Source organism: Buteo buteo, chromosome 5 (genome assembly GCF_964188355.1).
Source record: "Buteo buteo chromosome 5, bButBut1.hap1.1, whole genome shotgun sequence".
NCBI classification, from domain to species: Eukaryota; Metazoa; Chordata; class Aves; order Accipitriformes; family Accipitridae; genus Buteo; species Buteo buteo.
The window spans coordinates 7,765,673-7,786,697 of record NC_134175.1 but is presented as its reverse complement, the minus strand read 5'-3'; the positions used below and the strand labels follow the sequence as shown (position 1 = coordinate 7,786,697).

Sequence of the window (21,025 nt, the reverse complement as noted above, 5' to 3'; positions counted from 1 at the left end):
TGAGCAATGGCATTAACATCAATTCGCTGTTGACAGTGACAAGCTAAGAGAAAAAGGAAGAGAAATAAAGTTCTTGGGCTACAACTTTCATGATGACCTCACCTTTCTGAAAAGAATTCCTCCATGGCTTTTCGGGCCTGGCTGCTCTCCAGCTGTTTCTCCAGATGCTGCAAACATTCCTCCAAGATGGATTCATCCAGGCCACTAAGGATCAAAAGATTCATATTACATAAGAAGATATAAGAGCAATTTCAACAATTTCAACAATTCTGAGAGCCAAGAAGAGCTCAATTTTGCTAATACAATTCCAGTAAGCTTTCCACTGACTGAAAGCAGCTCTCCTTCCAAGAGACAGGAGAAAAACAATTGATGAACAAACATATATAAACACCAACAAACCCAGCAAACGTTCAGAAAAAAAAAGTGGCACATGATGCTGTAAGGCAAGTTACACAGTCAGAAACCTAGAATAATCTAGACCTTTCAGACACCTCATATTACAAATTCCTCTAAATGACAGCTCTTTTTACACTTTAAGTCTCTTCTAGCGTTATTCCTCCCCATCCTCTCCTGTGTTCATCCCCATTCCACAAGACACTCTGCAAGTAAAATTCAATTACATTTACATTCTCTACCAGAAGGCGCAGTAGATGAACCTCTGAATACCTTCCATCCAGAGAGGATCAGTCTTAAAAAGAGGCAACATCATCGTGCCTAATGGTTTTATGTTTCAGATGGGTAGAACCAACATCAGCGCATCAAGCTTATTCACTCTATACACACACAGCGAGTAGGGGGTGGGAAGCATAAATCTGGCTAGTTTGCTATGATAAAGCAGGGATTAGCCATCCTTGCAAACAGCAAGAACAAAAGACAAAGGAATATAAAGCAAGTTAGGTCGGCATCTTCAGCTTTGATTTCGTGCTTGTATTTACATAATTTTCTATTTGCTTAAATAAAAAACTATCCAGATACATACATGCTCCATCCAGAGTTACAAGTGTTGATTAAAATCCACACTGCCTGAACAGCAGTGCTGAACAGTCTGGTAACATGAATAAAATATCTTGTATTTTTAGTCTACAAGTGTAGAAGTCTTCAACAGATTAAGCTGATTTTTTGCCTTTCTGTTGTGCTGTTCAAGAACCGACACTGATGTTTAAACATACTGTAGTAATTCTTTGTATACAGATTTGCTGGAGCAGAACTACAAGTCACACAGTCCATTACCTGTTTGGATCAGAGTGATGGGCCAATATGTTATAGCATCCTGTGATCAATTTCTCATAAACACGTGCCAGGAATTCATCTGATTCTGCAGGGCCCAGGATCCTTTCTAGGGAGTTGCTGCTTATCTCTGCCACACTCTCTGTGCTGGTCTCCAAAAGGAGGGGCAACAGGGAATGAATCACCTGTGGTGGGTTCAAATCATCTGACCAGCTTGAAAAGAAAAGCAAACAAGTTAATTCTCTGCATGATGCATCAGAGAACGTCCTTAGTCAATAAATCAGAAGTCACACAAGTAAGGCACAAGTCTGGATGAAAGTCAGTGCTAAAACCCTTTTTAGAAAGCTGGGATAAATACGCTGGTCCAGCCACCTTTCCCCTCACAAAAATAGTCCTCATTTGGAAAACCCTGCAGATTACTTTTGCATAAATACAGTTACAACATTTTCCTAGACAGTCATGCTATCGCATAGTACAGCTTTTGGACTTGTCTGCAGTGTCAACAACTATTTTTTTGTTTCAGAATATCTTAGAGTAAGTCCCTGGAAAAAAATTTCCTTCATTTCACTTTTTCCTTATACTTCGAAAACATCACACAAGTGAGTGATAATAAAGCACAAATGAATTAATTAGATCCATATTGTCTCAGTTTATATCCCAGTTTCTTCAAGTTCCTATTCGACAAAAAGGACTAAAGGTTTCTCTCAGGGAGTCTGACTTTTAGAGATATCAGATCAAGGCAGAAAGGCTGTCTTTCATTCATTTAGAATTTAGAACTGTAAACTGAAAGGAACTCCATTAAAGACTTAGTTCAAAATACAGCACCAGTTCACTAAGTGTTCCACCCAAACAGTCTGATGAAGACAGACATTCAGAAAAGCACAGCTCTACACGGCAAGAATGTAATATAAAAAACATCACTTACACAATGAGATCCCCAGTGAGTCTGACCAGGGAGAGAAGGGTGTGTTTTAGGGAAGCTGCAAGAGGTAGACTTTGGCTGCAGAGAGTACCGAGGTGGGCGGCCTGAACTGCACTGATGTAGCTTTCTGCAGGGATCGTGTCATTTGCAAAGGCATTGCGCTAAGGATTGAGACACACATGCACAGAAATCAGAATTATTTATCTTTAACAGAAAGACACACTGCCTGCCATTCCCAGCAATTTATGGAGTTAAGATCACACCAGATCAATTCATGAGGCTGGACTCACCCACGAGCCAATGTTTGGAAACTCATTTGTATGAATGTTGTTCCATGATTCACATAAAGTCTGCACAGCTGATGGCAAGTTCTGAACAAGTGTTGGACCTGCAATTAATAAGGAACTGTAAAGTCACTGAGTAACTTCATGGGTCCTACTGAAAACCAGAATGCTTCTACAACACTGTTTAAAACTAGATTAAGACACAACTGTGGCTAAGTTGAGCTGTAATTCTACTGAGGGCTAGTTTCATGCTTTTCTACAAGTCAAAATTATCCCTAAAGTTTGCAAGAGCTTCCTAGCTTCTTTCACTTTATTAAATCAACAGGAAACGGCAAAAATACTAATTTGCAGCAGTCTTCAACATATCAACATTTCATAATTCCCCTTACTATGCCATGCCACCAGACCACCAACATGGTTAGAAAAGCATTTTCGTAAGCCGGATAAGCCCACAAGGTAGTTACTCTTTCAAGGCTTGCCCCTCTCTCAGTTGTTACAATTCTACAAGGAAAAGACTTCTCAGGCTGCTGCTGACAGGACAATATGCTCATTTGAACAAAGTGGTCAAGAAAAAGAACTCATTAGCCAGTATATGGCTTTGAAGCTGAATGTGGGCAGCACTGTAGAAAGCTTCACCTACAGAGAGAAGGAAATCTGAACTGTACAGTACCCTCACCTAGAGTATTAGACTTGCAACGGCTGGATCCAATGGCCAGGACAGCAGCATAACCTCGGAGCTTTTCTTCAGAGGGTTTGTTCTCCGTGGAGCCCTCTTCAGAGAGGCTCCGTAGCAAGTAAGATCTGCATTCAGGATGGAAAGGATTTATTTCAGTAAACAGCTCTGCATTTCACAACTAAGTGTGTCACTATAGTGACAGATAAGAAAGCAAACTTCTGAAGTTCTCCCCCATACTTTGTGTTATACCACTTCGGGAGTTCTGGGCTTTTATCTCCTCTAAGCTACTTACCAGGAAAAGTGCTCACTCAAAAGAAAAAGCTGATTTACTTTTGCTTTTTTCTACATAGGTTCTAACGAGAGTTTAGAAGACTTCAGACTCTTAATGTAAGAATTAAACCCCCTCTCTTTCTTGGTGGTCTGACAGTCTCAATATTACCTCAGTGAAATAACCTCAGGTAGCACTATCCCAGAGAGTGGTAAGAGGAGGTTTCATCTTTGGAGGAAAAGCTGGTTTTGCTAGCTTCCAAGAAAATCTTGAAAGATCAGACAAGGAAGCTACTTAGAAACAACTACCTCACATAGCTGGCTTAAGAAGCTACTTTTTATTCTTCTTTTAAAACAATCGACACTCTAGAGGACTTAACTTAGAGGAATTATGTATTTTAAAATTTTTTTTTAAAAAAAGTACCTATCTCTAAGAAAACAAAAAACAAAATGCAAAGAAAGCCCTATGCACAGAAGAAAATTGTATTCCTACTAGCGATCCTAAGGACTGTACCTGGTAAACGTAGCATAAGTGTCAATAAGCTGTAGCGTAGCAGGCAGGAGGTTCTTGGTTATCTCTGAAGATTTGTGTGGATCAGTTTCTGCAGCTAGCTTGGAAAAGTGCTCATCTAGAGAAACCTGAATCTTGGAAATTGCAGCATCAAGGGTGTAAATGGATTGTAAACTGGGAACTTCGTGCAGTTGGAGAATAGTTGTGCAATCAACACCACAGAAAGAAGATATCTTAAAATACAAAGGGATGGAACAGTAAGTGCAAATCATTCCACGAAAATAGAAGCTCCATATGCACAGTTGCATTCACACCACCTTACCTGTCGAGCAAAGTATTCCTCTGCTATTTCCACATCATATTTTACTGAGCTGCACTTGCTCGAGGCCAATTCAATGAGAGAAGCAGCATGGTCGGCTTTCATGCCCTGCTTGGTAAGGTGATCCTACAGATGCCAAAAAAAGACCTGTCACACTTTAGAAGTACTCTGTAATTAACCACTCTGCCAATTACCAGGCTAGAACACTTTAGATAACATGGACACAAGCTCCCATTTCTCACCACCATGCCCACATAACAAATCCCACATGCAGTCAGCATGGAAGAACAAGAGACTGACATTCTTACTACTAACAACATTACAAAACACCCCTAATAAAGATGAGGCTGCACCTTGATCCACGTGACGTAAGATGTGATTCGCAGGCGGGAGGACCAGCGCAATGTGTGTAAAATATCACATTCACTCATTTCTGGTGTGTTCATAGCCAATTGATTCATGTAGTTTTTGGATGGAGGCAAAATCCCCAGTATCCGCCACAGTATCAAGAAGTAGTACTGTAGTGCACAGGCTTCCTACATAAAAGTACAGTTGGACAAATCAGTAAAGAAAGATTGCAGTTTCAATCATTACAGCTACTGAAATTATTTCATCAAAGACTCTAGAGTCCTGTAGCTGTGCCAAATCTGATAAACACATATTGGACTGAGTTTCTGTTATACTATACAACAAATTATGCAACAAATAGGAGTGAGAAAAGAAAAAGGGAAGATTATACAATTTCTTTCTGCTTCATCATATTCTACCCAGACCTCCTGGAATTACCAGGGACATACAGCAAGTCTAAAATGTGTTATGAATTAAAACCTCATATGAGATGTACTGCCACCATAAACACCACCATTAGCCATGGGATTTTTAAGTTCACCATTACTCCAACCACTGTCCAGAACACTTTGGTTAAATACTTTGCTTGAAAATACTAAGTATGAAAACTTGTTATTCCTTAACACAGACAACATTACAGCAACACAGTCTTACCAGTGCAGTGACATTTTTGTTCTCTTTCCTCCTGAGTGTATCAAACTGTGACCCAGCTGCAAGTAATGAAGTCAGGGCTGTGTAAAGCTCATCATACTTCATAGTCCTTGAGAAAAGGACCTCACAAACCTGCAAGAGATGACAAGTCAGGATCGTTGCTTCGTAAATTGCACAGCTCTGCATTTATATACAGCCAAGCTCTTCTCTTAAGTATTCAGAATACCCACAGACTGAAACTATGCAAAATAAAACTTCAGGAAGTTAGTTCTGTCGGGTATTTCTCTCCCCAGTCAGAATACCAATAAACTGGTTATAAGGGAGCATGCATGAAGCAAGCCCCTAACTTAGATGACAACAAATTTAGTGAGGAAACAAAACCCAGGAAGAACATGGGAGCAAAATTATGAGAAAGTAACTCTAATGTCATGTGTCTTTGTCTCAGTTGTTTCGGCAGCACTCAAAAATAAATGTGGATGTGACAGGGCTCTCTCTCACAGCATACATATTTGAATCTCAAGCGTTACCACAAGTAGTGCAACACATCTTCATAGATTTTGCATACTGATCTCCCCGACGTGTAATTAGGCACAAAAAGAAATCCCATATTATCTTATTCAGCCAATATTCTTTTCTCCATTTGGTGAAGTATTTCTGCTCTAGCTGCTTCATCAAGTCTTTCTTTGTTGTCTATTTTCCCTGGCACTTGACAAATCAACACAGCCCGCAAGGCTTACAGAAAGGTCTCTAAAACAGAATTCCCAATACCGTGCTATCTAGACGGTTCAGATCATCTTCAGAAGCTTCTAGAGATAGGATGCAGTAGAATCTGGGCTGTGGAACTGTGTCTGGAATGTGAGGACAGAAAATAATGTACAAAGTGACAGCTACAATTAGGCAGTATTGTGTTATCCTCTCTCCTCCATCCCCACAACCTTTCACATTTTAAGACTAATATCAGATTGTACTAAGCTAGCTCCATGACACATTATATGTGCTTTTAACCTATGATATATGTGGCCATCCTACTCATACAATCCTGGCATAATAAATACACACTTATTTTGAATTACACACTTATTTTGAATTATTTACTTGTAGCATACTCCTAGACGACAATAATTTTAATACAACTTTTCTTGCATTATTACATGCATTTTTATCTGTCTATTGTAACTATGCCCATTAAAAGTACGAAAAGCTACCCACACCAGGGCACAGGAAGGGCCCTCATTTATTTGTAAAAGCAAATTTGGGAATGAAAAATTCCTTACATTTTCTTTCTTACCTGATGAACAGTGTTTGGTCCAGTTTTCTTCCACTTCTTTAAACCCATGATAAAGCGGGACAGATGTTCGTCTGCTACTGTCCTGGGATCCACTCACCCAGCCAATGGGTGGAGTCAGCAAATTATATTGCACCTAAGTTAAAAAAAAAACCAAACCAAAAAACCACCCATGGCATCCTTATCATTAAGGGGTAGGGGGGGAAAATATCACCACCAACAGAAAAACAACCATAAAATACAAACAACCCTGTTGCTAAAACACAATCATCCCCAGCTTCTGAGGAAAGCTCTGGACCCTACCTGACGATTTTTATTCTGGAGTGAGCAGCTTAAATCAGTGGTCAAGCTTCCAACAACTGAAAAAGCCACGCACAAAACACTAGCATCCCATTAATGAGAACAGTGCCAAAAACCTCAACAGTGAAAAGCTAAAGCCAGGACACGGCATACAAGGTATTTGTGAAATGGTGCCTAAATACCCAAATACTCAAGATTTTGAAAGATAAGGCAGAGTATTCATCCTGTCCTTACCAAGATTTACTAGGACAGTAGTTACACAAGGAATTTACACTCAAACTGAACCTGCTGCTAGGAATCAGCAACCGTAGTTAATCATGCATTATAACTCCAAAGGCTAGTAACAACATCAAAACTGATTTACTCGCAAAGGTCATGAAGAGACCAGAACACACCAAATGATTGCCTGCTACAGATTTCTGCTGGGTGACCAATTAAGGATCCAGAGCATGATCTCAAAATCGTACCTGTTCAAATAGGTACACGGGGGCCTTGGAATACTGATGGAGCAGGTAGTCAAACACCAAGAGTAGACGTGCCACGATAAGTGGCACAGAACATTGCTGGGTATCCATGTTCACTGTCAGCTCCACAATTGTCTGGATACAGAGCATCATGATAGATCTGCGGCCCCTCTCAGAGAAATTGTGAAAAATAAGCAGCAGCAGCTGAAGATGTTCAACGTTCAGATCTTCTGTGTCACTGGGAAGAGTCCCCTGCAAAGCATTTTGCTTCAGTGTGCCCACAAACCTGACAATAAGAGAGGAAGTTTATAAAGTTTACTTTTCTCCTTGCTTAGATCCCTCTTTAAAATCTCTTTAACTAGAGGTTAGAGAAATATTTTGGTAATTACATTTTTTTGCTTATTCTTCTAATACTGGCAATTTCACAAATTATTCACTGCATTATCTATTGGAGTGAGACTGCAGACAGTACAACCTGCATAAATTCAAAGAGCAGCAAATACATTTGATGGAAAATATGAACAATCATTCGAAAGGAGAAAGAGAGATGCAAACTCATTCCTACAGGAAAGGCTGTCTACTACAGCTAAACCCTATCAAGAGACTTTCACATTCAGGTAATGGCACAGAGAGGAAAAATCTTGGCACCATCATAACAGAACCTATCAGAAACCTCCTGAAATAAGACATTTGCCTTCCCTTTTTAAAACCAGCATTGCTGTAAGTAATTCAGCCTCCACCCACTTAAATGCTGATTCTAGGTTTCATTTCCTATGCTCTAGGCGAAAGACTCCAGCAGCACAGAAGACTGACCCTCTGCTCCTCCAAGCAATCACATACCACCATTGCTCAGAGAACACACACACGCTTGTTACGCTGGTCCCAGAGAATTTTTACTTGATAGAAAATCAGAGAGGTAAGAGATGACCGACTTTCAGTTTAACATAAAATTATCTCACCTTTCCCAAACTTTAAGGCATTCTGGAACATCAGGATCTCCCTGAGCAGTGGCTTTATGCTGCCAAATCAGAAGAAGTCGCGAAAGCACTGACAAACTTTGAGGATGGATGTAGAGAGGCCATGGACCTTCAGAAAAAGGGGCAACTCCCAGCTGCTGAAGAAGTGTGTTCTGGAACAAAACAGAGACTTGTTGAAAACAGGCAAGCCCTGTCTGATGCTTTAATTAAAAGCATGATTTGAACAAATACATGACAATAAACATTATGGCTCTCAGAGCTTGTTCACACAGCAATATCTCTCCTATCTCAAATATACGGCATAGCTACTGAGGGACAGTTACACTGTCACTTTGCCACCTAAACCGCAACAAACTTTCAACTTCAACACCAATGCAGAAAGAATGGCATTAATGAGCTCTACTCATTTACTGCAATATCACAGCAGGAGAAGATTATGCTACTATGTTCAGTATCTAAGAGTGTGGAAGATGACCCCTTTGACTGGTCACAGTAATGCTTGCTTCTTTTCAAATATAGTAAAAAGGCAGATATCTGAAAAGTCCAACTGCTTTTAAAAAAGATTATTTTAAACATAGTAAAAAACAGTCAACAAAAAGTATAGGGATTGAATTCAGTGATTGGTAAGCAGATTTACAACCCCTACTTACAGTGTTAAGTCCAGTCAGCCCATGACCTAGCAAAGAAACCTAGAGGCTACAAAGTTAGCACATGAAAGCAAAAGGATTACTTTGATTCTCTCCTGAGAGAATTCCAAGGCCTTTTGGCATCAGTCCTGACAGCAAAGCAAGTCTGCAGGAACGCCTCTTGATAAATGCATGGATAGAGGCAACTCTCCAAAACAAAACATACAAGCTCATTTCCTTTTCAGCTATCATCACCTTCAAAGTTCAGTGGATTATAATCTGAACTCTAGATGTTAAGTTTACACTCTGCAGGATGTTTTGTACTGGATGACTGCAAAGGTCATCCAACTCATTGGATCCAAAATACTCCATGCTCTGTTTGCAAAGGAATATACTCTAGGGCCAAATAGAATCATCAACACACTACTCTAGGTGTGGAGCGTTTGTGTAGAGACATTAACAGACACCAACAGTTCTTCATTTTATTTATACATTCAATCACAGACCTACCTGCAAGGCAGGAGACTGAAGATCTGAGGTCACCAAGGAATGGTTGAAGTGATATAGTGCAGCAGCAAACTCCTCATCTGACGTGCCTGTAAGACAGGGATCAAGCCACTTACTACCGCTGCTCTCCTATATCTAAGATTTCAACATGGAGCTAAGAAAATACACACCTATAAATCCCACAGTCTGTGTTCTCTAAGTAAGGTTCTGATCACTCACCCTTAAGCCCGTCCTTATCCACTTCTTTGATGATGCTAGCCAGCGTAGCCATGTGCTGCTCCGAAAGAGACACACTCAGGTAGTTGCGAATGAAGTTATTCCTGGAGTTCAGCATAGAAGAAGTGATAAAGTTCAAAATGTTTGAAGCTAGGCTCAAAAACTGAAAAGAAAAGAGAAACACACTATAGAAGCAACAAAAGCAGACGGACTATAAGACAACATTAAACAAAAACAAAACCACCAGCAAAATAAATTAAGTCTGCTAACTCCACCCCGGCAGTGAAGCACAGGTTTACTCATTGCAATCCAGCTCACTGCACTCTACATTCTGTATCAGGACTGATTTTACAATTCTCTGAAAAGGTTGCAAGGCTCTAACTTCTCAACTGCAGTATTTATTTTTGTCTTTACCCAACGGAGTTGGAGCTAAAGCATTCTACCAGCAAGTCATTTTGCTTATAGTTCTGCCCTCGTTTTCCCTCTCCCTCTGTAACCCAAACAGATATTATCCTCAGTCTTTGCTTCCCTGGCACTAACAAATACTGTGATATTCCAGCTGACAGAAGAGTAGAGAAAACATCCTTCTTCAAAGCCAAGACAGTCACTGATTCTCCATCAGCAATGTACTTAAAATAGCCCTTGTACCTTAAAATACATGTTGTCTGTCAATGTAGCTAGCCATTGACAAGTAAACCATGCTACAGCACATCAGTTATTTCATTAAACCTGAAGACTTTCCCATACCAATTCTGGATCTTTGCGGCTGGCCAGGATGTTCCCATTCTCTCCAGCAGTCTGTTTGTTAGGGCTTTTCACTCTAGGTGAGCTCTCCAAAGGAGGTGGTGGAGGGGGTGGCGGTGGGGCCACCTTCTCTTTGCTTGGAGAGATTGTCTCTTCGAACCATTGCCCAAGGATTGGTTCACTGTCATCGTCTAATACAGGAGGCAGGAAAAACAAAAGCATACTATTATAAGCAACTACCTTATGCAAACTACTTAGCTTAGAAAAGGCCTGAAAAAGAGTTTCCGTGAGCAGAGTTAAGGCATCTCCTATCTTCGTTTTTCCTTTCCAAATCACAAGGCTAAGCACTTTTACGGCACTCCAGCAGGAATTTACAAGAAGAAATTATTTCCACTCTCCTCTTAAGCAAATACTGACAAATCCCAGCCACTCTGGCTCCAGTTTACATAAAAGAGTACAGTCAGCATTACTTCTGCCAAACAGATCTTACAAACTGTTTCATATTTTCAGCATTACATGTCATTCCAGTCCAAGAAAGCAACAGCCCAGTAGCCAGGTTTCCACTAAATCTGAAAGACAGAGTAAAATCCTGACTTAAGTTGCTTGCTGCAAACTCTATTACCTTGGCTGCTGTCCTCCTCAGTGCTGCTAAAATCATCCTCGTAGTAAGTATTAGAATCAGTGGAGGCACTTGCGTCACTGCTCATGGAACCCTTCCTCTGACGCTGCAAGACACAAGCCTTAGAAGAACAGCAGAACAAGTTAAATTTTAGGACTCTGAAAGATAAGAATTTGAAAACAAGAGTAACTTCCTAATGTATTTTAATTTTATTCTAGCAAATTTGTCTCAACTAATTTATTAACAGTTTTTCAAGGCTTCTCCCCCTTTAAGTTGTATTAAAAATCAGGATTTTTAATCAACAGGATTTTTTCAACAGGATAGTTGAAAACAAATAATTTATGCCAAGCTTGCAAGGAACATGTCAAGTAACAGCTCTAACATAAAAGCAACCATTTTGAATACAGCCTTTTCATCTTCTCCCTAAACTCACAAAGACCACTGAGTTTACAGAAAAATGTTATCAGAAAGTTTGTCAAATTTACATCTCTGAAAAGAGGAAAGAGAGAGGCCCCAGTTGACAGCTTCTGAAAGAAGCATTCTAAATTCTTCTTAGCATTGTCACAGTTTGTAAAGTAAGACTTTTCCATGCAGATGACATTTAGTAGGAGTGGTTCAGCTACATTAGTTCTCTAGCTATATGCCAGTTCCTACCTTTCTGTAGGAAGTAGATAGCAAAGTCAGCAGCAAATTAGTGAGTGGTACAGAATCTATCAGTCGCTGAATTCTCTGGATGGATGTGCTTTGAGCCATGATATCCAGCACTGCTGGCGGACCATCACTCTCCCAGCCCTGGGGGACAGCATTGAAAAGAGAATTTAAAGTGTGTTTCAGTGGAGAAGGCAAAATGTTTCACAAGAACATACAAGCTACCTACATACCTTGTGCAATGCCTCCACTTGCAGATCTTGAAAGAGTGATGACAGCAATTTGATAGCATGATTTGCTAGCACCACTGACAGAACACCAAATCCTTGATGCCTACAGAAACGTAGAGGATACAATGTAATTTCAGGGGGGAAAAAATATATATATATACACATAGTGAATTGAGTGAAGTGACTGCTTTGCTAAACTGAAGATGACGACCTCTTTTCAAGAATCAAGACTTGAATTACAAATACGGATAAAATTTCAAGAGACCAACAAGAGTCCGTAGTAGTTGCTTGCTGGGCAGGGTTAGATACATGGACAATGATTACTTCAGTGGGGTATTTACATACCCTTTCCCAGGTCCTAGTTTGGGAGACCCAACGCCCTCCTTAGTACGAGCAATAATGTCTCTGACGCGAAGAGCAGCCAATGGATCTTTCTCCTTTCCCTTATCAGCCAAGGCCGTGGGGCTGAGGTTCAAGATGAGGAAGAGGCTGTTTAGCAAACACCAAGCCCCAAGCAGCTGGAAGTTCTGATAATGCTATCGTCCCAAAAGTGAAGGGAGTGCGGGGGGGGGAAAAAGCACCAAAAAGACAAAATAGTGTCAATCCAAATGCCAAAATATACCAGCACAAAAACAGTGAAAAAAGCTCCCCGAGACACAAATCTTACCTCACCCCCTGCACGGCGTGAATTGCTGATGGCTTGTCCAATCATTTCATAGATTTCAAGCTGCAAATAAATCCAAAACCATGTTAACGTTTAAGTGCTCCACTGGGCAATAATAAACCACCACAGACACTTTTAAAATTCCAAATACAATTGTATTTTTTCCTCTACGGAAAGCCACCCCATTACTTCCCTTATCTGCAAGTCTAATACCCAGAAATAATAGATATGTATTGCAATCCAAATAAATACAAATTCTATACACTCCACTTTCCAAGAATGAAAACAACAAACATGCTCTCTCCTTTACTTACACATTTCTGTACAATAGTAGCAGCATCATTTTCATAATCTTCTTCTTTGGAACTTGTTGACCCAGTTCGTACCTGTTGAGTGCTACCCACATGTAGGATGGCCATGCAAGTTGCCACACTCACACCTGATTGAAAACAAGTGGAGGTAACATTCTTAATAAGAGCCAATCTCGGGACTCTATGTTCCTACTTAGCACATTAAAACAAGTGGTATCAAACATGCCCTTACACTTGATGGAGCTGGGAATACTCAATATTACAGCTGACATTAAAAAATCTTCCTGAAATACCCCCAAAAGAGTCAAGTTTTGTCCTACAGAAACACATGATAACAATTAATGGAGGAAATGTTTTACCATGTAATTCAATACCATTTTTAAGGCAATCCTCATACTAGACTGCCATATTTCTTTAGAGTGTTACCCATACCAATTAAACACTCAGGATTCAGGTGTACTTAAACCACTCCTGGGAAACAAGGTTGATTTGGAGGTATAACCAATTAACCTGAAGCCATAAGCACTGCAAAAATATATTATGCTCTGAACATAAAAAAAAAAAAAGGAGCAGAAACTGCAGGCTATTAGGAAGATGTTGAGTCACTCAGTCTTCCTCTCAGATACTGCAAGAACATTCACAGAATATATCAGAATTTCAGCATCACTATAACAATTTTCATATTAACCCAGTCACCATACTATGCAATATGCTGCACAGCTTTCAAATTCATGAGAAATAAAGGTTACTTGCGGGCTGACACTCAAACATGCAGGTAACAAAGTAGAGCAAAAGCAAGAGCAACTTAAAGCTCCAAAGAAAATACAGAAAATCCATTCACCTGCATAGAGACAGCTGAGAGCAAGAACAGTCACATCTTGGAGACGCGTGGGTGTCAGGGGCTCCAATACAGGCAGAGACAGAGTATCCAGTGCCATGGTCACATCTATTACCAGCGAATGAAATCTATAGTAATGACACGTCAAGGTTCAGCAATGCAATGTACACATCAGACAGCTCACAGGAGCAGCACAATAACTGATACTGCATAGCTAGCACCGTTATTTTCTCCCACACAGTGTACCCAGCATGAAGAAGAGTGACAACAGACTCTTACCCATTGCGAACAGCAGTGGCATCTGCCACTGTGGCTGGCATAATAAAAAATGAGTTGGCTGACACTGCATCCTGAAATCGATTTATGTATCGCAAAAAGTATGGGAGGTTCAGGCACACTCTCAGCAGTTTTTCAGAGCCACCTACCAAAAAAAAAAAAAAAGCAGCGTTATTTTTACTGTTTCATGGGAGAGCTTCTAAGCAGAACAGACCTAACAGTCATCAATAATTGACTTTATTAGCCTTTGTGGTGAGAAAATATCATCATAGATGAGGTAATAGGATGAAGACTAGTTTACAATGCATAAACCAGATGGCAAAGTTTACAGCCAGTACTCATAACGGGTGTCACAAAGCTCTGTGTGCATGTTATGTGGCACACCAGGTCTAATTCACACCTGCTCAACAATCCCTCCCATAAGCTATTTTATATTGTCCACCTCCATAACACAGTGACTGCATACAAATATACTGAGATCATCTCCTCTGTAAGGAAGAAAACTCTATTACAGCCACAACCTCCCTTGGTAACATCACCACACAACCTAGTGAATCCTTTAGGTCAGAAAGTTTCTTCCCATTCAGAGCTGTAAGGTGTAACACTGGAGACACATTTGCTCTAGCACTTTTTTCCCCCAAATGCTAGAAAGCTGATTCTCACCAAGTTCTTGCAGGCTGGCTACATTCTGAGCGATGAATATGCTTTTTGTCTTTGCCGCAGAGGTTTGATCTGTGGAAGCTTGATCCTCACTCTCTCCTTCCACCTAAAAGCAAGCATATAGTAAATATATTATGGAAGCATTAAAAATACATGGTATTGCAGTAAGTCTCTACACAGGAGCAAGGTGCATCAGCAGCAGAACTCGAAAGAGCTACAAATGTCACTGAATATTAGCTTCCATGAGGCAACAAAACTACTATTGCCGATAGAATGCAAACAGAATTTTGTTGTTTGTCAACATGCATGTAGGATTTTAATACTTAAGAAAGGGTTTTTTACATTTATGTATTAAAAAACTACCACTTACTGCCCTCTATCCTTCCCTGCACCAATATTATTACTCCTAAAATTCAGACTGCTTCTATTCTAGGCCTGTTTGTTTACCTGCGTCTCTGGCATGATAGATGGCGATGACGAGACTCTAGGGTTAAAGACTGATGTCAACTGATTGAGGAAGTTCATCTGCACTTCTTTCTGTCTTAGTTCCGGGCTCACTGGGGAGGCCAGCTCCTTCTGGTCCTCTACTGCAGGGCAAACAGCAAAACATCATTTCATACATGAAAACCATAGCATTTTCTATGCCTAACTCAAGTGCTGCAGTGATATAACCATAAACCAAAACACCTACCATCAGAGAGGGTTTTGACAGTCTGAGGCAGCTTGGCCGATTTCATCATTGCTGTGAAGGTAATTATTTCAGTTCGATCTAAGCGGCTGCAGCCTGTGCACAACCCCTTTATCAGCAGAATGAGGTGTTTCTACAAAGAAAAAGACATCAAGTACAGTTTAAACTGTCTTGATTCCAATTATTCCTCGATGCTATTTATTCTAAGCAGCTGCATTGAGACTACTGCAACTTCAGCTAGTAAGGCTACTGCAACACCTCGAATCCACTCTGATCTCATACCAAAGATTGTGACAGCTTACTAATTGCAGGTAATTCAGGTCACTAACATTGTCCCATGTGCTTGTTACCAAAAAGCATCTGGAAAAGCTCTCCCTCCTGTGACATACTAAGGCTTAAAGCCAGCCCTGTCAGAAGCTACATTATATGAACATTTCTCACATGCCTTTCCTCTTTGAAATAGGTTTAAGCTTTCCTGGAAGACTAAAATACAACTGAGGAAGAATCCGTCTTTAAAAACTCAACAAAGTTTTGATCCAGGTTGCTACACAAAACCAAATCAGACTGTATGAAATTGCAACAGAATTAATCAAGGCTTCAAGTCACCTTTTTTTCAGCTTGCTCACAAGCTGAAATTCTGAGTAAAGAATGCAGAGGGAAGATGCAGCAGGCATCAGTCTCCACCAAAGTTGTACACCTTAAATATTTTAAGAACTTCATCAATTTTGCTTTAAACGTTAGAGCAAATATTTTTGAATTAGAGGCCAAAGTCCATTTTTGCAGTCAGGCTTGCCCACGCGGTCAAAATCTGCGCTCACCTGTGAAACAGCACATGCTTCATCTGGGTTCTCAAGACGCAGCAGTGAGAATTCAATCAGGACTTTACAAGCAGCTGCCACTGATTGCAATTGGTTTCTTGGTACTGAAAAAAGCAGATGCTTGCATCACTCAGTACAAGTTTTTAAATAATTTAGTGTAAGATGTTCCTAATGCTTTCAATAAAACAGAATGCTATGCAACTTGCATGTGTACACAATCTATCATGCCTAACACAGACGCAGTATAAATTCAGTCTCATTAAAATGTAACACAAGAAACGTCAGTAAAGCAAGGATAATACCTTCCACCCAGACAAGGTAATTTAAATAGGTACAATGGCTTCCCCAGCAACTTTATTTAATACTGACAGAAGCACTGAAGAACACGAAACAAGTTGACTAAAACCGCTTTTTTGCTGAAATCGCCAAATTGTCAGCAAAAATAATATAAAATACTTTGAGTCACAAAGTTTTGATCATTAATTCCAACTTAGTAACATAACTGCTAAAGAATAATCTAAAAATCCTGAAAATGGATTTAAACACTTTATTTGACCAAAAATTGTTTTCCCTAAATGAAGTCAGGCCAATGAATAAGCAACCAAAGTGCCAATGCCACCCAGTACTTGGTGGCCAAACACTCCTATTGACAAGTTTCTCTTTCCACCTGAATTGACATTCTGCCGGTGTAAAAGCTAGCAACGCTGGCCTCGCATGCTCTGCCTTAGTACCCAATTCAGAAAGAGGGCTCAAGACAAATACCAAAAGGACAACAGTTCTAGTTTACTTTTACTATATCCTAGTCATAACACCAGAGCAAGAGAAGCGAAGGATGCGGAACACTTACTTAGACCACACACAGTAGTGATGTAATGTGTTGAAAGTGCAACGAAGGAAGAGTAAAAAGGCTCATATTGTTTGTCATGGTGCAGGATTTCAGATTCACTGCAACAGGAGAACAGGAGATATGTCAATTGTATACAACGCAACACAACACTCAGAATATGTTATATCTATTATCAGATGTATGACAAGATCACTAAAATCAAAAGCTCTTTCCAAATCAAAGTTTTGAGAACAGAATCCTCTCCCTCGTGTCCCATCTCTCACGTCCTCAGGACTGAGTCCCTTAGCAGCAGACAGATCATGGCATTGCTACCCACATGGGATATTTAAGGAAATAATTCCAATACTGCAGATGTTTCTCTTTCATATCATCAACAACAGGTCAGCATCTTTAGCAATCACTCTCCCAGTCGGAGGTTCATTGTTCTTTAAGTTATTCTAAACTCAGCTGCCCATAAAGTTTGGACTGTTTGTTCTGCTAACGCTAGGCAGGATTTGCCAGGACTGGAGCACAGGCATTCCCTTTCCGTCAAGGCACGGAGTCAACTGGAGTTTATGCAATTCTGCAAAACAGAAGGATCAAACAGGCAATTGCATAACAACGAATATACAACGCAGTGTCTGCAACAAGCTGGGCAGTAAAGACTTTTGGCAAGTAACACAGCAGAGAAAAACGCATCCACTGCCTCATGGGTAGAGACTTGCAACTTCAGAGATCTGCATCATTCTGCTCTGTACACAGATCAACACAAAGCTCAAAGCAAGTGAAAATTTCCTGGCAACTCAAACCAAACATAAAAATTGTACAGCAAAATATGCACATTAACACACTGCAAGTCAAGTCTCTGAGGTTTCTCAGTGAGGCTCGCTGGCAATGGAGAATGTCTGTTTATGCACAGGAATAACACTTTAAAGGCTGCTGCAATAAAGTATCACACCACATCCCTTTGCACAGAAACCTGAAGGCAACCACCCTGAGAAGAGAAACAGAGCTCTGCCTCCATAGCTAGTTCTGCCCTTAATTTTTCCTGCAACAAAACTAAGGGATGTGGATATCGGCCTATTAAATGCTTAAATTACTTTCTTTCACATTTTCATTCAGTGATGTGAATGAACAAGTTGGAAGAACAGATCATACGACTCAACTTCTCTAGCCACTTTACCTCTCAAAACACAGCCTTCTCCACCTCTGGCAACAGTTTACTTCTGGAGGGGATGTGGGGAGCAGAGGGTATCAGCCTGTCATGGCACGCTATACCCAACTAAAACAATGATTTCTCAAGTCTGGCAATGACTAGTGCTGCTGCAGAGTATGGCAAAACGAACGCACGTATCCCCTTCACCCATCCGCACACAAGGATGCCAGCTTTGGCAGGGCGGGAGGAGGAAAAGGACACACCATTCCCTGCTGACCTGAACAGAGCCCAACTTATGCCTGGTCACCTTCCCTTTTTCTATCCTAAGTCATTCTTTCCAGTCATAACAGGAGACATGTCTGAAACAGAAGAAACTCTAGAACATATCATTTCTTCTAGAAAAACGAACAGAGAGAAAAACTCAACAGCTTTGTAGCTTTGATTTCCTAGTTCTGAGATTTTTGTTTTATTTAGTCTAACCAAAAACCTGAAAAAGCAAGGTAGCCGTTACGAAGCAAAAGGCTTTACTTGAAGATACTCAGCAGTGTAACACGACTGAGTTTTAAAGTGTCACTCACCAGGCTTCACCTCACCATCTCCTGCCAGAAGTGCACTGATGGGTAACGAGCCCAGAGACCAAATGTGGATAAAAGTTCATGCTATCTTATAGTCAGACACTAATTTTGCTCACCTACCTCTTTATGCCCAACTGTAAATTAGCAGCAGTAGGTGTATGCAACATATTTTAAGAGAACAAATGAGAACAACTCGGGAATAACAGAGTATAGGAGAAATTGGCAGCTCCTCAATTATCTTTCTGCTGTATAGGTTAAGCTGTGCAAGACACAATACCCACGAGGTATAAGAACACAAAGGTGCAGAAACCAGAATGAGATAGGGAATTTCATCTGAATTGGGCAATAAGAGGCTTGAGTTTTATTAAAGCAAGTTGTGGACTTGTTAGGGTAGTGAAAAGTGGAAGGCATGTGTCAACAAATCATCAAGTCCTTGCAAATAAATATAAATAAAAGATAACGGCTCAATCTGTGATGCGCTAGAGTGTTATTGTGCACAGATTTTGAGTTTTAATAATAACTGTCAGCTATTGTATTGTGATTTATTGCTTAAATAACTTTTGCTTCCCAGGGAAACTCATTACTCACGCTAAGCGAGAAGCCTCCATGTCAATATCAAATATAACACGTCAGCAACAAAAGCCACCTCCTTTCTCAGTTCTGCTTCCAGATCTTAAACAGCCCGAAATAGACTCTTTATGTAAGGCAGCACGCACAAAAGCAGCCTCTTCCTTGAAAAGGCACAGCAGCAGGTGCAGTTCTCCCCCTGTTGAAAACCCTTCTCTGAAAACCAGCTTTATTTGACTGTCAGAGACTTTGTAAACTGTGTTCCACTTCAGCTGGGTCTTCCCAAGGCAGCATTTCCATAATTTATGCCAGATTAGAGGCCAAAGTCTATCAATTCTTGAATACACCTGCTAACAAGGGAATTCTAGTAATGTGATAATGCTTAAACTTAAAAATGAAATATAACAGTTGTTAAGAAAAGGAGTTTATTAATTTATTTTGAAAAGAATAATGTTAGCAATCGTGCTGTCGTTGCACCACGTTTATTTAACGGGAAATCCAGCCACTTTGCAGATGGTGTCAACCAACAGCCTCAGTACAAGAGCTAACAATCATCTTCTAAAAATAAGCTGAACAGATAAAATATTTTAGATTAGAAATTTAAAGATAGGTTATTTGTTCAGCATAGAAGAGCATGGCTCCAAACAAGAACAAGCTATATTTTTTCCCTCTGTGATTTGCCACATGTTATATCAAGGCACGAAATAAAAGATACCGCCCTGCAAGACTCCACAGGCCTTGTGCTGGCATTAAATCCTGCCAGGTCTGAAACACAGTCAGCATCAGGCACACAACTCAAACCTCAGGGCAGTGCGACTTAAAGGCAACAAACTGCTGTCTCAGGTGGAAAATGGAACCATCGTTCTCACTAATGGAGGAAACAGACCTCTCCCAAAAGCCAAGTGCGTCCACTCGAGCGCTTCTGTGATATTCTTCTGCCAAAACACTCCAATTATGAACTTTAGGCACAATTACAGCAGAGCTCCGCAAGCAAAAGCGAAGCCAAAATGGCCCCTAAAAGTAAGACTAGCCTAAGAACTGCCCAAATCACATAAATATTGAGTATATGCAGGTTTCTAGGTGAACCACTACTATATGTACAGAGGCACAGAACACTAATTTGAAGCATCCAGTGTTTGTACACTCAGCCATTCTATATTAAGCAAAATACCACAAGGCTTTATTTTATCATCTTCCTTGGCACAGTGTTTATTTTTTGTTTCCTAACAATTTACTGTGGTCAGGGTTATATCTCTGCAACTGAGCATAATGTTGTGGCATTCATATGTAGTGTTTTAGATCATAAAATAAGCTATAAGTTAAATTAAATAGCTCCAGTAAGTACTCTCATGCTCCGAGTCTAACCTTTCTGGTTGAGAAAAGGCAGACTTGATTTGCTTCAGCTTTATTTCTCCTTAAAATACGAGTAGTATTTCAGGGGTAGAAACCTAAAAGGAAGTCAATGCCCTACAATGAACCCCCCAGGAGTCTGCCACCAGAGGAGACAGGCCAGGTGAGACAACAATTTTCACCGCACAGCCTGCAAAACCGTTAACGCGCTTGAACAAAAGCAAAAACGCAAGAACAGTCCCGAAGCCTCTCGGCGGGGTAACTGTCAAAGGTGCTTTTGCTGTGGCCGAGCAGCAGCCAACACGAACAGCCGGGCGTGCATCCTCAGCCCTGCTTATTAGGTCCCAAGGGCACCACCCCGAGAGCCTCCCAGTCCCCAGGAAAGGCTGGGCATGAGTAACTCCCCGGACGCTGCTCGGGGCTCCCTTTTTCCCCGGCAGCCCCAGCAGGCGCTGGCCACCGGCCCAGCCCCGCC

At 40.6% G+C, this 21,025-nt stretch overlaps 1 protein-coding gene across 8 annotated transcripts in view; it reads right to left on the bottom strand.

The window, feature by feature from the left end:
* Nucleotides 1-21,025, bottom strand: part of UBR4 (ubiquitin protein ligase E3 component n-recognin 4) — an 81,417-nt gene that overhangs the window by 58,761 nt on the left and 1,631 nt on the right. For 6 of the 8 annotated variants that reach the window (XM_075027521.1, XM_075027515.1, XM_075027516.1 and 3 more), the window contains 29 exons: nt 16,924-17,021; nt 16,077-16,180; nt 15,262-15,391; nt 15,018-15,157; nt 14,574-14,676; nt 13,914-14,055; nt 13,638-13,762; nt 12,800-12,924; nt 12,489-12,548; nt 12,167-12,357; nt 11,825-11,924; nt 11,598-11,735; nt 10,947-11,064; nt 10,328-10,515; nt 9,584-9,743; nt 9,368-9,453; nt 8,214-8,383; nt 7,258-7,540; nt 6,494-6,626; nt 5,974-6,053; nt 5,209-5,337; nt 4,560-4,742; nt 4,210-4,332; nt 3,891-4,120; nt 3,110-3,234; nt 2,440-2,537; nt 2,153-2,310; nt 1,231-1,440; nt 103-204 (listed from right to left, as the gene is read on the bottom strand). In XM_075027521.1, the coding sequence (XP_074883622.1) occupies nt 103-204; nt 1,231-1,440; nt 2,153-2,310; nt 2,440-2,537; nt 3,110-3,234; nt 3,891-4,120; nt 4,210-4,332; nt 4,560-4,742; nt 5,209-5,337; nt 5,974-6,053; nt 6,494-6,626; nt 7,258-7,540; nt 8,214-8,383; nt 9,368-9,453; nt 9,584-9,743; nt 10,328-10,515; nt 10,947-11,064; nt 11,598-11,735; nt 11,825-11,924; nt 12,167-12,357; nt 12,489-12,548; nt 12,800-12,924; nt 13,638-13,762; nt 13,914-14,055; nt 14,574-14,676; nt 15,018-15,157; nt 15,262-15,310 (3,749 nt within the window). In that variant the 5' untranslated portion in view covers nt 15,311-15,391; nt 16,077-16,180; nt 16,924-17,021. Of the gene's footprint in view, nt 1-102; nt 205-1,230; nt 1,441-2,152; nt 2,311-2,439; nt 2,538-3,109; nt 3,235-3,890; nt 4,121-4,209; nt 4,333-4,559; nt 4,743-5,208; nt 5,338-5,973; nt 6,054-6,493; nt 6,627-7,257; nt 7,541-8,213; nt 8,384-9,367; nt 9,454-9,583; nt 9,744-10,327; nt 10,516-10,946; nt 11,065-11,597; nt 11,736-11,824; nt 11,925-12,166; nt 12,358-12,488; nt 12,549-12,799; nt 12,925-13,637; nt 13,763-13,913; nt 14,056-14,573; nt 14,677-15,017; nt 15,158-15,261; nt 15,392-16,076; nt 16,181-16,923; nt 17,022-17,239; nt 17,305-21,025 lie in introns of those variants that run through there. The other 2 variants (XM_075027520.1, XM_075027522.1) reach the window with 2 other exon arrangements.